This window comes from Lepisma saccharinum, chromosome 23 (genome assembly GCF_977018435.1).
Source record: "Lepisma saccharinum chromosome 23, izLepSacc3.1, whole genome shotgun sequence".
NCBI classification, from domain to species: domain Eukaryota; kingdom Metazoa; phylum Arthropoda; class Insecta; order Zygentoma; family Lepismatidae; genus Lepisma; species Lepisma saccharinum.
In genome coordinates this window covers 60,050,277-60,067,586 of record NC_139251.1, presented here as the reverse complement: position 1 = coordinate 60,067,586, position 17,310 = coordinate 60,050,277, and the positions used below count along the sequence as shown (strand labels likewise).

The 17,310-nt window shown below is 38.7% G+C and overlaps 1 protein-coding gene across 1 annotated transcript in view; it reads right to left on the bottom strand.

Annotated features, from left to right (window-relative positions):
* LOC145977833 (solute carrier family 12 member 8) overlaps positions 1 to 17,310 on the bottom strand; it is a 150,597-nt gene that overhangs the window by 45,955 nt on the left and 87,332 nt on the right. Inside the window, exons 3-4 of the mRNA XM_083110151.1 lie at positions 15,681 to 15,861; positions 4,565 to 4,710 (exon numbers count right to left, since the gene is read on the bottom strand). Coding sequence (XP_082966277.1) covers positions 4,565 to 4,710; positions 15,681 to 15,861 — 327 coding nt within the window. The remainder of the gene's footprint in view (positions 1 to 4,564; positions 4,711 to 15,680; positions 15,862 to 17,310) is intronic.

The window sequence follows — 17,310 nt, the reverse complement described above, 5'->3', positions numbered from 1 at the left end:
AACAGAAACTGTCCAAGTTTCAGACATACTTTCACAAATTTCAATGTGGCTTTCTTTCATCACACGACACACATCTATGCGATAGTCTAGTTTGCCCCACACGTGCTCTAGCATATCCCTACTAATGGTCGTAAATGCAGCTGTAATGTGATGCTGCAGTTCAACCAAAGTTGTTGGTAGTGGTGGCACATGCACTGTGTCTTTCATATGCCCTCAAAGGGAAAAAAATCACATCGCAGAATGCTTTGGTGACCTGGCGGTGCAGTTGTAAACTGTCTCCGGAATGCATGCTGTATGGTAACAATGGAAAAACACTTCTCATATTCCAAAATACAGAATGCTTTCTGCTGCATAGACGCCATTTTGGAAACTAGGTTTGCACTGCCATCTGCCGGCAGGTGCCAAGGTTACAAATATGAGAAATTAAACTTTCAGATGTGTTATCTCATTTCATGATTAGCACACACACATTATATTAATAGTTTTTGAAATATTTCACATTAAAACCTGATGAATCATTTATAATTATCCTGAAACTTTTCAATTAATTGGTTCAGGTATGCATAATGCAATATTTCCATTATATGCATTAAGTTCTACTCTTGTTCCTATGCCATGAATGTAACTCAATAAGTCTCCAGCATTGAATAACAAAATTAGGTAAACTTAAACATTTCGGAAATAAATTACAGAAATCTGTATTCAAAGGTTCTATTCACATACCAGCATACTTAGCATAATGTGGACAATTATTTTGAAAAATCCCAGAGGCCTCCCACTGGCATGGTAGCAATATTTGTAATTAAGGTGTCCCAGGTTTGATCCCTGGAGGAGGCACAAAGTGGTTCAGGTCCCACTTTAAACTGTGTATCTAGTCCCTGTTAGTCTCACATCATCATCCTCCTTCACAGTTTCCTGCCTCTGGCTGGGTCAGCATAGAAGTTAAGCATCTCCATTTTTTCCTGGTCTTCCACCATTCCTCTCTTTCTACGGTGTTCCAATCTTGTTCTCTTCTCCTAACACTCTCCGCTATCTGCTCTTTCCACCGACATCTTGATCTCCCCCTTGGCCTTATTCCCACTCCTTGTGCATTGTAAGCTCTTACTGGTAGTCTTTCCTCATCCATCCTCTCCATATGTACGAACCATCTCATCTGTGCCTGATCTGTCCTGTCCTGAAGCTTCATCATCCCCACTGTCTGTCGGATCTCCTCATTCCTTATTCTATCCCTTCTAGTCTTCCCCAATATACTTCTTAAAAATTTCATCTCCACTGCCTGCATCTTTCTTTTGTCTCGCTCTGTCATTGTCCAAGTCTCTGCTCCGTATGTAATTATTCACACATAGTATGTGTTATATATTATCTTCTTGCATGTCATAGGTACATCCCTGTTCCACATTAATCTTCGAACGCTTTGATATAGTCCACCACCCATTTGTCCTCTTCTGTTTACCTCCTCATCTATTCTTCCACTTCTCTCAATTATTCTTCCTAGATATTTGAAGTTCTCCATTTTCCTCAACTCTTCAGTGTCCATCTTTATTCTTGATACATTTCTGGCTCTGTTTCTTGTTGTTATTAGCACCTCACTCCTTTCTGCTCTGAATTTTATTCCTGCTCTTCTAATTTCCTCATTCCAACTATCAACCTGTCTCTGTACTTCTTCTTCCCTGTTTCCCTATATTACTAAGTCATCTGCGAACAACAGGGCCTTCATCTCTTCCTCTCCTAGCTTCTTCCCCACCTCTTAGTTAATTACATCATTGTTAATTATGAAGAGCAGTGGGAAATAGCACTTCCCTGTCTTAGTCCATTATTTATACTGAACCACTCTGTGTTCTTCCCACTGGTGTCTTCACACAGCTCTGGTTGGCCTTGTATGTGCTCTGCACTCTACACACAATCTCTTCAACTCCTTTCTCTCAAACTGATTTTTTTTAAAAAAAAAAAAAAAAATTGACTGACTCCACAGAGAAATATTCATTTATACAATAGTTCTTTGTGGAAATCGTAACTGTAAATTTCAATTAAGCATGTAAATTTCAATATTTTCCATGAACAAGATGGACACACAAAATATACACGCTTGCTATATACCATATCCCCAACTAACACATGTCATTTTCAGACATCCTCTTGATTTACAGAGAAATTGTGCTCTGAAAATATCAATCTTGTATTTTTAGTCCATAGATGGCAGCACAAGACAGTCAATCATTATAAATGTTTTTCTTAAATTTACCATTGTTTATTTCCTGGTCATTTCATTTCACATATTCACAGTTGCATTTCATGAAAAATAACATTAACTTTCAAGATAACAATGAAACCATGGTGCCAGTTTACAAAATCTATAATAAAACAAGCAGGATGATATACGGTGAGTCACATAATTATTCGGACAGATAAGATTTCTGAATATTTACTGACATAGTTGTGATATAATACGATGATAAATGTTTAATATTTATTTAACAAACAAAACACAACATGAGCACACTGTTAATTATCTTCAATTATGTTTAATATAATATATTAGTAAAATATTTTCATTAAACAAAACAAACATTTTTTGTGGGTTAAACAAAATTATTCGGACACATGGAAGGAGAAACAGGAAAACATGCTTGAAAAGTAACGAACAGAAATGTCAGTATCTGGTAGGCATCCCTTTCATTTTTAACACCTCGGATAAACGATTTGGTATACTTTCTACCAATTTTCTGGTGTACACTGGCGATATGTTGGCCCATTCAAGTTGAAGTCTCTCCTTGAGGTCTGCCTTCGAGGTTATAGGTGTTTTCCTCACTTCTTTTTCCAACTTACACCAGAGGTGCTCAATGACGTTCAAGTCTGGAGACTGCGGTGGAGGATGGAGCACTTTGGGCAGTTGTACAATAACCATTCTTGTACTACGGGGGAAGTGTGTTTCGGGTCATTATCTTGATAAAACATAAAGTTACAAAGAATGCCCATCATTTCAGCACTAGTCTTTAGATTTGACTTCAGAATGTCAAGGTAACGGTACCTGTCCATTGTCTGTTCGATGAAAGCCAATTTACCAACGCCTTGGGCCAACATGCAGCCCCAAACCATTACGTGACCACCCCCATGCTTCACTGTTCCTTGCAAATTTTTCCCTCGGAGCTCCTCATTTGGTTTAGGCCACACTGTTACCCTCCCATCTGACTCACAAATATTGAATTTACTCTCGTCAGTGAAAATTACCCGATTCCACCATGTCTGATCCTTTCCTAAGTGATCCTTTGCAAACACCAGTCTTTTTGTCCTGTTTGGCTTACTTACAAATGGCTTTCTCCTGGCTACTCGGTCATGATAGTTTGCCCTTCTGAGCACTCTTCGTATAGTTTCAGGATGACTATGCTTTCCACACTCCTCAGCTACCTCAGCACACACCAATGGAGCACTCATCTTTGGTTTTTTTTTTATTTTCCTCACGATTACTGTCTCTTCTCTGGGGGGAAAAATTCTTGGTCTCCCTGTATAACCTCGGGACTCGATCCAGTCTTCATCTTTAAATCGCTTAATAATATCTGCAACTGTACTTTTTTTCATTTTCAACATTGAGGCAATTGCACGGTAAGTTTTACCCTTAGCGTGGTGCCATATCACTAACTGACGTTGTTCAAATGAAGTTTCCTTTCCTCTTCGTCCCATTTCTACATAGAAAATGTTCTTATATCACAACTTTGTTAAACAAAATGCGATCGTAATTGCTATAGAAACCTACAGGAAACCAGAGTTAATATATATGAATCAATCTGTAAATCGAAATTGTCACTGTATCGCAAACTTACGTTAACATTTACTATGTGTCCGAATAATTTTGTGGCACTATTTTTGCAACGGTAGAGATTCATCCTTTGTTATATTGTTGCTGATGTTCGTTTTTTAACTTTTCATCGTCCAATTTTGTGCTAAACATGACATTTTTTAAACAAAAATCAACTTCAACGCTGAACACAGATTTCACTCCCTTCCCACTCTTAAACGTTAGAAATTTACTGTGTGTCTGAATAATTATGTGACTCACTGTACGTTGATTTCACAGTGAAATGCTCTACACATTTTAACACATTCTAAGACGTTAAACTTAATCTCCTTCTTTTCAAGTTTGTAAATTCAATTGAAACTTAACTTAAAATTGAGTATGGATGATAAAAAGATCAATTGTTCTCTGTGAAGTAACATTATGAAGCAATGTGGTGAACTTCTAGGCACACGAAACATAAAACAAGATGTTTATATTCTATCCTACATACAAGTATTAAAACTCTTAAATCATATAAAATGCATAAATTAGTCAACTAATTTTAGTAATACAAATTTAGAAAGATTCACTAGACTACACTCAAAATAAAACATAAATTTTATTGCTTTATTATGATCATAATGAAGAAATGTGAAAGCAAACTTTGTGAAGCAAACTACAGTCAGAATCGAAATAAACGTTACACACTTAAGTGACAGATATATTTATTTTAATAGTTTCTATGATGTAGACTTGGCAATACTAAACAAAACAGTAAAAATAAATACAAACCTGTCCAAAGCAATATAATAAACCCAGAGCTCCACCAAATCTTGATCCAAGAACATGTGAAAGTAGAAAATACACACCACCACTTTCCACTCGACATCTCTCACAAATACCAACAGCAGAAAGGACTGATATTAAAACCACAAAAACTGCAAAAGAAAAGTAGTGTGATTTATGTAAATAATTGCATTGCTACCTGGTCTGAATTAATAATTTTAATTTTACTGTATCAATTATCTGATGTAATTGCAAAACACAACAGTTCACACCACAGACACATCTATAAATTAGGAAAATAAATAACTGCTGATAAAAATTTGAATGTAATATTAATAACAAAATGGAGTGACAATTATACTTTTCATTAGGGAAATGTAGTTTTAGGGTGTGTTGACCTTAATATCCTCCTTCCCTTTAGTGCACCTATGGTTCACAAATTCACACAGGTGAACTGTGAAAAGAGCTGCTTTCTATAGTTAAGTAATATCTGCAAAATAGTTTGATGATAGCTCTTTCTCTGTAACAACTTCCATCCAAACACGACAACACCCATCATAATTTGTCACCTTTTGATTTGTCTTTTCTTCCTTTGAAAAAAAAAAAACTTTGAAAGTAATTCAGAATCTTATGTACACTGGACTTTCAGTGGTGAAATCACATTGAGTCAGGCACTCAACATGCTCAGCCAGCAAAATGGCTACATGCATTTAACAGACCAACGTTACATCTCATGTAGAAATCAATGATCTAAAACGGGAGTTCCCAAACTTTTTCGTTTCATGGCATCCTTAGTGTTTCAATATGTTTTACATGGTGCCCAAGTCAGAATATATCCCTATCTAACAAAACTTGTAATGCTGTTAGTGTGTTTAGGTTGTTCTCCTTAAGTTAAAAAAATGAACACATATTTCATATTCAGAAACATTTTATGTGTAAAAAGGACTAAATAAGCACATATTTGGAACAATCATATTCAATGATGTCCATATTTATAACAATCACTGTCATTTCAGTGAAAATATTGGAACATTTCGCGACACTCCTGTAAGCCAGCTACAGTGGCCCAGGGTGCCACGGCGCACACTTTAGAAATCACTGATCTAAAAAATCTAAATAATTTAGTCAAATTATATTTGTATATTGCCTGTGTAACCACATCTATTTCTATTTAAAAACAGTTTTAATAGACGATTTACAGACATTTCAAAAGATATTGACAAATGACAATCTTATCTATTCCATCATATGTGATCACTTATCAGAAAGATAAAATTATCACAAGGGCAAAGAGTATAATGCCTAAAAATATGATTCAGGTGTATTCTACTGGTGTCACTCACTAACTGAAACTTTAAATGAATGGCTTATTGCAGAAAGGGACCTGAGTCACATTTTTGAGGCATCGGAGTTAATTTTTTCATCTCCACTGTGTCTAGCAGCATACTGCAGGGGGGTGCATTGAGGGTTGCAAAATTAACTATTCATTATGTTGAATATTTGAGCCAACAACGGCACATTTCTTTCTTACACTATTAATATTATACGATTTTTCATTGTTTTTCTCAGAATTGTGCAAAAGTGACTCAGGTCCCTTTCTGCAATAAGCCATTCAAATAAAAGAAGACAGACTAGGATAGGCTACCCAAATGATGACTTTTGACAATTGACATGTTGGTTAATGTTGCCACGTGTTTAACTGTAAAATATCTGTAATGGAATAATCATTTCCCTTCCAGTAGCTACTTAGTTTTAGAATTATTAAAAATACAAAGTGTGCAGTCATATTTCTCTATAAATTAATGGAAATATTTACACTAGACACAACAACTTCATGAAAAAAAATATTGTCCTCTTCACTGACGCTACCAACTCTCAAAAAACAGGATGTATGCAACCAGAAAAAAACAGATTCATGGTTACCACTGACATTCTAAGATGGTTGTTCTGCGACATCACTTTGATGTGATAACCATTTCCCCTTCATACTATTGCTTTAAATGTGTTATTTTTAGGACTGAGCCGATACTCTCACAGATACCCACCGTTACCGATACTTGTATTATTCAAATTTAAAATAACAAAGGTTATATGATACAGAGCATTCCGTGACATTCGCTACGAGACTCGACGGCAAGCGGGCCCGGCGTCAGCGTTTGTCTTTCTCGGCGAACGGGGTCCGCGACAGTCGCACACTACAGTCTGTTTTTTTCGCTCTCCCTGCCTTCCCTCTCTTTCCCTTTCTGTTGACGTTGCAGACTGACGCCAGTATAATCCTCCCTCGGAAGTTGTGTTGTGTCGTGTCCGTGTGTTGAAGATTGTGGCTTAATATGGCACCACAAAAGTTTACATTATTACAACAAAGGATTTATCTTGTCGAGTGTTACTTCGGAAAGAGGAATTGTAGAGAAGTGCGACAACGTTTTGCAATGAAATTTCCTGGTGTTCCCGTTCCACATAGGACCACTATATTAAACCTCGTAAAAAGTTTAGAGTAACAGGGTCAGTTCTGAATAAAAGTGGAAAGAAAAACCCACGTGTACTTACTGAGGAAAAACTCTATGAGATAGGACAAAGGTTAGAACAGTCTCCTCGGAAATCTATCCGCCGCCTCTCACAAGAAACGGGTGTTTCAAAAACCACAGCATTTAGAGCCGCTAAAATTGTCAGCCTGTGATTTTTATTTATGGGGAAATCTAAAAAATAAAGTATACAAAGACAATCCGCACACCATCCGTGAGTTAAAAGAGAGTATTGTACGAGAAATCGGGAGAATTACAGTAGACCATTTCTCTTATAGTTTGTTCTTCTTCTCTTCCACAAATCTCCTCATATACGTTCTCTTTTAGGTCTTCAAACTTCCTCTCGTACCATTCTCTTTCCATCACCACAATTGCTCCTCCTTTATCTGCCTGCTCTATCACCACATCACTTCTTGTCTTGATTTTCTTCATCCCTTCCCTTTCTTTTTGACTCAAATTATCTACTTTTCCTTGTTTTTCCATTTCTTTCTTCGGATATGAGGAAATTTGTGGAACAGAAGAAGAACAAACTATAAGAGAAAGGGTCATACAAGACTGTAGGAGGAGAGGATTCAAGAAGTGCATAAAGGAAACAGGAAGACAACCAAGTTTGAAAGGCTTTCCAAAGATTCTGCCACAAAAGAAGTGATGTAAGTGAGGTGACAAAAATAAATTTTATAAAGAATATGAAGGACAGAATCAAGAAAATATGCTCGAAAGAATGTGAAAAAGAAGGCAAAATAAATAGCCTATGGAAACAGCTGGAAAAGAATGGTTATGAGAAGGAGGATAGACTGGACATAAACAGAAGAAGGAAGTAAAGTGGCAGGGGAGAATTGGAAGAGAAAGAAAAAGAGAGGAGGTTTGGAATAAAGAGTATGGGGAAGACCACAGAAAAGATATGCAAAGTGCTTAGAAAAGCGGTCATTAAAACTTGCTGGAAGGGAGGGAAAAGCATCTTAATAATAGTGAAGAATACAAACAAGAAAAAGGAAAACAGAGAAGAGGAAGGGATTATCTAGGAAGTAAAATGTAAAGTACGTCAGAGTGTGTACATAGGGGAAACGAAAAAAAGGCTGAAAGACAGGTTGAAACAACTAAGGATTATGTACGACTTAAGAGAAAGAGAAATGCGATATTTAAAAACATGAGAGAAACAGGACATGATATAGAGTGGGATGAAGCTAAGCAGATAGGAAGGGAGAAGAGAATACAAGTGAGAAAATGGAAGGAGTCCAAGGAAATAGAGAAGAAAGGTGAAGAAGACACAATGAACTGGAATGGGGGACTGAAGTTAAACAAAGAATGGAAGAAGGTGTTAGAAAGAGTGGAAAGGACAAGAGAGAAAGAGGAGAGAAGAAGGAAGAAGAATGAAGGAAAAAGAGAGTGAGATAAAGAGTCCAACCACATTCTCTTTCAGGTGAAAGTACAGTTGACAAGGGAAAGCCACCTGCTAGATTGTTCCAGAACTACTTTCTAATAGTCTGGAGGGCAGTATTTTTGTGTGTGTATATATATATATAAATATATATATATATATAAAATCCTGTTGTGTACCTTGTTACATTTGTACTTGGTACAGAGTCTGAAGAAGACCTTGCTAGAAGGTTGAAACGTTACGTTTAGTTTATGTTTTATAATAAAATAAATTTCTGCCTTGGTCGAAATAAGTCGGTGTAATTTCTGTGTTCTGGGGATTGCTGGATTCAGTGCCCTAAGAGAAGAGGCTCTTTGTTGTCCGTTTTTTGTATGTTATCGTTATTATTCCAGTCAAGTATATTCGAATCCCAAAATAATTGTTTATGTTCGTTGTTAAAACAAAAAATATCTCTCTCTCTCGACAAAGAGTAGTACTATGTGCTGATACAGTTCCAATAACATCAGATGAATAGCGCCACTTATTTGGCAAAAACACCCCGTACTCCGTCTTACCCCGCTATAAATTGCTTAAAAAGTCCCCTCCCTGCGACAAACTAAATTAATTCCAAGTTAACAAATGTTTATTGGGACTATGCCCCCTTCTTTTTCGACAATTAAAAAATAGGCTGCTGAATTTAAACGTGGTCGTATGTCTACCAGTCTTGAAGATGATCCACGTGAATGACGTCCAAAAAGTGTGCAACAACAGCAGAAATCGTGGAAGAAATACAGTACATGATATGGTATTAGATGACAGGCGAGTTAAAGTATGTGAAATTGCTGAGGCTATGCATTTTGAAAGAACATGTACGATACATTTTGCATATGAAAAAGCTTTTTGCACGATGAGTAACGTGCTTGCAACAGCAGATCAAAAAAATGTTCGAATGAAAATCCATGAACAGTGTTTGGAGAGTTTTAACATGAATAAAACTGATTTTATGCGTCTATTTATAACTATGGATAAGACTTAGATTCACCATTACACAGCAGAATCGAAATGGCAGTTAACAGTGGACAGAAGGCGGCTGTTCAACCCTCCAAAAGACAAAGTCGGTTCCATCAGCATGAAAGCTTATGAAATCGGTCTTTTGGGATGCAAAGATGATTTAATTTATTGTTTATTATAAAAAGGGTGAAACAGTAACTGGAGGATACTATTTATATCTTTTAAAATATGAAAACAACCGTGAGAAAAGACCCGGTTTGCAGAAGAAAATCATTTTTCTTCAAGACAATGCACCTGCCCACAAAAGTGTTTTGGCAATGGGGGAATTACGGGATTGTACTATGAATTGTAGGAACATCAATCATATTCCCCAGATTTGGTTCCCTACGACTTCTATCTCTTCACAGACTCAAACTCTTGCTCACAATCAAGAGGCGATTGGAGCTGTAGAGGGGCATTTTGCAGACCTTACGGAAAACCACATCAGGGACGGGATACAACTTTTCAGAAAACCCTCGTATACATTCATTTTATTTTTATCATGGAATTTACATATTAGTCTACACTTTGACGGAGTGGTCCACTCTGTCCCTACCTTGGCGCCGCCTATGGCAAGCCTGAACTTAAGCCTCATTTTCACAGAAATCGATCACGCCGTAGCAATTAAAAAACCGATACATTGGCACGCCTGAGCCTGTAAGTTGAATTTCCAATTACAGGGTTTTAATGAGTTCCGCCTAGTCTCGACAGAAAATAACCTCTCCAAAGTAGCATGTAAAACGCACAACACTTTCTAGAATGATCCGTGGTTCTTAAAGTCAAGGTACAGTCACCGGCAAGAAAAAACACGACACCTAGATCCTGAAATAGTCGCTACCCTGGAATGTGTTACGTGTGTTGCCTAACTCTGCGGCAATAATAGCATTTTAATTAGTGTTGCCCACGAGACGAGACTTTGGCCTGTCTCGTCTCGTGGAAATGCTGTCTCGTCTCGAAAATATTCGTTTGTCTTATGACACATGGTCAATCTCGTCTCGTCTCGAATTTTTAAAAGCCTGTCCCGTCTCGTCCCGTGGGCAACACTAATTTTAATAGCAAATAGCGAGTATTCCAGGATCTAGGTGTTCCACTTTTATTGTCGATGACTGTACAATGGAAGAGAAAGTTGTTAATTTTTAAAAAAAATTCTAAATATTTTTCAGAGCTGTTGAATGCAATTTGTTAGCGTTTCGGATTTATGTTGTCGTAGTTTTATTTGCCTTGGTTTACGTTGTTAGGTATTCTGGGTTCGAATCCCGGCCTGGGGATGTTCTATGAGTGTGTTCCGTCGTCAATTTTATCACATCATCATACAAGCCCCTTCTGTCCATAAGCAAACATTCACCGCGCATGCGCTAACAAAAGACAGATATTAAAAGAAAACTGCCCAGTTCGAGCGACCCACAAGCAGTGTTGCCATATGTAGGGAAATTTCCCTTTTGCAGGGAAATTCGGACCGAAATTTTAGCCAAAAGGGAATTTCGATGAAAAATATCACAATTTCATGGAAATTTTAAGACTTCTGACTTTACAATATTACAGTTTATGTCAAAATCCAGTTTGATATTCACATTTTTATGTTTTCTGATCCTTCTTATTTATTTATTTATTTATTTACCAGAGAATTCCAAATACAGCTTTGGCCATTTTACATTGGAATGTAATAACAATGGAAATACCAAAAAATAACAATGGAAGTAACAATAAATAATAACAACATAAACTAAAATACCTATTTTTTCCCCTTCATACTTCGCTTTTGTGCATACATACATATGAGATAAGTGGATTACATGTTGTTACACAGTAACTTTTTAAAACGTGACTGGTTTTCAAAAATATCAACTTGGTTTGGTAGAGTGTTGTATTGGCCGAGTAGTTTGTGGAAGAGAGAACGCTGTATTAGGCTTAATCTGGGTTTCTGATACGTGAAAAGCTGAGTGCTCCCTTGAATATAAGCCTGTATCTATTTACATTTCTCTTAAGTTTATTGTACGTCGCTTTTCTGTATCCTCGGATAATTGTAACGATTACAATTAACGATTAATGGATTCCTGACCATGATTTAAACCTGGGACATCTGACCAGAAAGCGATGAAGCTTACATGTATGTGAAAAATGTGTGTAACGTTTTTTATTCATACGATCATGGACCAACTGGAATTTTACTACTACTACCACTGCTAATAATAATAATAATAATTATTATTAATATTATATTTGTTTAGGTGAAGGGAAAATGGTGCAAAAAGGGAAATTTTGCCCCTTTGAAAGAGAAATTGTGTCCTCAGATTGTGGCAACACTGCCCACAAGTGACAAGCAACAAGTGTAGCTTCTCATGTCTCTTCGGCTTATAAAACCGAGCAGGTCTCATCTCCAGGAAGCTTTCAACTCGGGGCAAGCCCTGGCACCTAGCGACCTGTTGGGTGAGATGAGAGTCAAGGCAAGGGCTTCCCCCCCCCCCAAATAGACAATAGTTAGGCTGGAGAGTTCCATGAACTAACCGATCTCTAAGTACGCACTGGTAATAAGACTGCCGTGTCTCTTCGGTTCGAAAGGTTACATGTCGCTTGGGAACGAGCCAATCAGCAGCTACGTTTCACACCGTAGTGGCATGTCAGACAGCACAAGCCTGCGTTCGATTGGTGAAATCCTCAAGTCAGGCGTGTCGCTTCCGTGCGAAATCTCCCTAACTGAGAATACACACTAAAACGTCGGGTGGTAAGTGTCAGTTGAGGATTTCACCAATCGAACGCAGGCTTGTGCTGTCTGACATGCTGCTACAGTGTGAAACGTTGCTGCTGATTGGCTCATTCCCAAGCGGCATGTGTGGCGCGTCACTTCGGTCTGAAATCTCCCTAAAACAACACATTTTCAAATACTGGAAGGTAGCACGACTAATCACTCTTTGACACTGCAGTGGTCACGCGGATCAAAGGGTGCAGTCCACTAGCGCACAAAAATGTGAGTGTGCGCTCGTGGTATATGAAAGGTGCCACGAGCGCACAACGTCTAATGCTCCGTTGCCACATACATGCTGGTGCAATGGCTAGATTAGGTTAGGTTATGTTAGCTTCGACTATGTCTCTGGGGTCTGTTGGTGTCTCCCTCCTTCTGCATCGATACATTGCCCGTCTTACGAGGCCAAATTCTTTATGAGATAGTGAGGTTATTTAAATGGAATAGGGTGTTATGAATATAGCCATTCACATAATATGTCAACTTATTAGGACCCAGCCGTGGTCCCTTGAAAGGCAAAAACAGTTGACACAACGTGGCAACATCGCCATGGATTTTGTGCGCTCGTGGCATACATTTCTAAAGTACACGCGTTTACTTCGTTAACGTCCAAGAACTGAAGAAAGCCGCCGCCACAAACGTGGGTGGGGATAAATAGCGGGCGAGTTGTTTTCGTCCAATCACACTCAACCTTCAGCCAATGGGCGCAGCTGTCATTCTGCTCGTCTACTCCACGTGGAGTCTCAGTCACATGACTGCGGATACGCTGTTGCCGTACTTTGCAACTTCAATGTGGAGACCGTGGGAAGGCGGAGGGACAAGGTGGCCTAGAGTAGATGTGTGGCCACACTGTGCGTTGAATTTGATTGTTGGAGCTGGTGGGCGCGCTCCGTCGACTTCAAAGCCAGCCGGTCGTTCACGTAGCTAGCGCGTCGACTATAACCACAAGTGCACGCAGCCTTTTGGTTGTGCGCTCCTGGCGTAAGGCCGGCACTCGTAGATTTCCACGTGTTACTGCAGCTTGTAAACACTCTTGACCTTACCCCCCAGTCTACCTTCGCGGAGCAGTTCAGGGATTACGTTCGTTCAGCCGTTTTTTGAAATTTATTCATTTTTGACTTGTTATTAGAGCTCATATTTCAGTGGAGCACAATAGTGATCCACACGGCCATTGACGGAAACGTTTTCGGACACGAAGTATTTCTGTGGGTACAGTCACGAGCAATGCCGGGTTGTAATGAATACATGAACTTTCAATGGAATCGTTAAAACCAGCAGTGTCCGTGTACACTTACTAAAGTCTGGTATAAATATACCATACCACCAAAAAACCTGTTTGTGAATTTTTGGAAAACAAAAATAACGAAAGTAAGATTCTAAGATATGTATTTTTGTTTGGTTTCATCACATCTAAATGTCATACACTAGATTTAGAATTCTATAGATTTAACGTTGGACAAGACAAACGTAAATACACGAAAGTTTCTGTACTCAATTATTATTTCCGAGTATAGCCAGAAAGAAACGAAAATAATTACCAATTAAACTATTCGGGCATTCCATTAACCGTTACCACCTTTCTGTTGATTTCTCACCTTCACCTGTTTTCTAACTGAGTCTGTCGTCAGGTGAAAAACATTCAGGTGGGTTCAATTTCTCTGCTGAGATGAGAAAGTGACGTCAACACGAACAGATTATGACATATTTCTAAACATATACACAAGTTCCAACCACAACTGTGTCAATCTAACTATAGTTGTCTGTGACAGCTTGCACATTATTTGAAGTAAGAAACATTTTAAAAAATCTTAACTTCTTACAAATATAAAACCTTAAACGCTCAGGTTCGTTACAAAATAAAAGAAGAATCTGTTTGTAATAGTAATTTGAGAGCGAAGACTAATGGCTGTCCCTGGAAAGAACCTCACTGTCAGTTCCAAGGAGAATTTCTAAAAGAGCTCAAATGAACAGGCGGCGGAAGCCAATGACGTCAGTAGCCTGTGCTTACCACAGCTGGAGAGAGCATCAACACCCACACTCTAAATATACCGTTCTTGACAAAGTCACGAAAGAGTTTGCAAAAACCAGTCTCTTCAGCTAGAGTGTGGTCTTTCCTTAAACTTTGTGAACAATTTTATAAGCATTTTTTTCAGCAAAAACCGAAAAGAAGTGAGTACCTTTGTGTCAGACTAGTGATCGATTGATTTGCTTTATTTTACTTCGCTTTTAATTTGCAAAGATGGGGATGAGTGATGACATGATGAAATTGATGAATGGACAAACATTCATGCCCAGGCCGGGATTCGAACCCGGGACCCCTGGCGTCGTAGTGCGATGTGCTAACCACTCCGCCACGGGAGCAGGCTCGTGTGTTCGTCTATTGATCGACTACAAAAACGAAATTTCACAATCTAACAAATAATAGCTAAATGCAACATAAACTAAAGCCCGCATCACACGGAACTGAATTTCCAGTAGGCATGCCCTAGTTGGCGATGGACTGGCTACCAATTTGCTAGTTTTCGCCTCACACGATACTTATCAGCGTACTTGTCGATAGACTTTTGTTTCCATACGAGGGAAGTTGTAATGGCGGCCGCGTGAGATGTAAACAATGTATCACTTCACATTTTTAAAAGCCGGTAACTATTCAACCGAGAGGAATAACGTTTCGTATAAAACGTTTTAGGTACAAAACAATGGCGCTGCTTAAATACATACTTTACAACGTTTACTGTATACGTATGGAATAATATTTTAGTTGCTTCAAATGTAAACACCGTGCACTCAGCATAGATGTTGTAACTCAACGCGCCTTTCATGCTGTATACGTTATACATTGCTGGAGTAACACTCGGAAAGCACAGACAAAAGCGCTGCTTTGCACACTCACAGATTATCTTCACATGGCGAAACTTTGCTCTGATTGGCTGTTCCACAGAATCCAGTCGAGGAAAACAAGTAGCAATTAGAAATGTCCTATTCCTCCCAACCAGTCAAGCAGTCAGCCAGGCGGCCATGATTGCTACCAAGAAAGTTAGTTCAGCGCCAACTAGGGCATTCCTACTAGGAATCCAGTACCGTGTGATAGGGGCTTTACTCGATCTGTCTAGTGAGACAACATTGTATTCACTGGCGTACACAGAAGGGGGGCTGATGGGGTTACAGTCCCCTCAGAAATTTTGAGAAAATTAAAATTTTCAAATAAAAGCGGTGAAGAACTCTCTGGAGAAACTGTACGATAAGCAGCAAATGTTGAAATAATGTTAAACGGTTTCTGCTTATTCTAGTGCCCGACGTGGGCATATGTGTTCTTTTGTGAGTGTCCCTTCATCAATCTAATTTAATCGTTAATCATTTTAATCGTCGCGAATAACCACAAGTGGCATAAAAGCGACACTAAATAAGAAAAATACAAAAGTACGTCCTTGAAACTAAAATAACTTTACTCACCAGTTGCTAGAACGACCAACACGGCGTATCCCACACCGGCTTCAGCCACCATCCAACCAGAACGCAGGAACACAATCACACCGAAGATGTTTATCATACACGACGTGAAGACTCCATCCCATGTACCGAAGAGTACGGGTTCCGATATAAAGAAGTTGGATTTCCACCATGGTTTATCACCCTGTAGGGAAGAAAATTGCATGTTATTGCACTAGAACTCACTGTATACAGGCTCATGTGTACCAATATGCACGAACATAGGCAATTCCTTCTTATAACGAGGCCTGTGCAGAAACTCTGCTCACACGCAACGTCATCATTGGTAAGCTACGCATCACAACACGATATCAGCATCACATTAACATGAAACCATAGTATTGGAACTATTACACTTTATCCACCACACACACTATGAATACTACCTTGAAATTATAACAATATTCATCAAATACGACACACGTTTGCGACTGTACTGCTAATATCATTATCGTCCCACAACCTATCACTGATGACGTTACATGTAAGCGAAAGGTCTGCACCGGCCTTGTTAAAAGAAGGTATTGGCTTGGTGATAAAATGAAAGGAACAAATTCATTGACTGATTTCGTGTATTTTATTTCGCTTTTCAGCCCCTTTGGCTAATGGGGATGAGTGATGATATGATGGAATTGATGAAGAAGGAAAGGCGACCTACGTGGCGGAGTGGTTAGCGGCATGCAAATGGGCGTTCTTTATGATTGTCCTTTCATTTAACGACGCTAAGTAACAAAAATCAAATCAAATGGAAAGAAGAAAAAAGTGCAAGAGAAAAAATGTCAGGCAAATATTCAAACACCCTCTAGCATTTTGACTGCTTCCTTTCTTTTTGGTAGGGGCTATGAGTTCTAGGGGTGGCTCCTTTTTAAATTGGCCTTGGTTGAATACCACGAGCTGCTGGATTCATGTGTGTAATCAGGACATTAAAAATTATACTGTACAATTTGGCAAAGTTGCTTATGATTTCTCTACAACGTACGAGAGTTCTTCATTTAATACAGTAACAAGACTTCTCGTGTGCTACATATTATCTTCAGGTACTGAGCATCCCTCGTACATGTCTGTCCAAAACTTGACGCACATTTTCCCGTTACTTTGAAGTACGGAATTCATGACTGATTTCTATTTTACTTCGCTTTTCTGCCACTTTCGGTTAATCGCAAAGATAAGGATGTGTGATTATGATGAAGGGGCACTCAGAAAGAACACCCAAGACCAGGCTGTGATTCGAACCCGGGACTCAAGTACTCATGAAATCTAGGTTAAGAGCAGTAATAATGTCAACTAAGTCTCAACAATCAATATTTTTTCTTTGTTTAGGAACAAAGGTGGTTGCTTGGAAACTATGCAATTAAATTCATTCCTGTGAATGATCGTAGCTGGAACGTTGAATTTAAGGTAAGAATACTAAGTGTCACCAAAACTGACATAGGACTCCTAAACCGACACACTCCTATTTCACAGCCGAGAAGTGCTGCCGCTTTGAGGTAACAGGGTAACTCTATTCTTTAGGCTCCCAAAAAGTGTGCGACAAGCGAAACGACTATTGGTGACGGGTTTCTATGTGTAGGGAGACATTTATGTTTTTGGATCA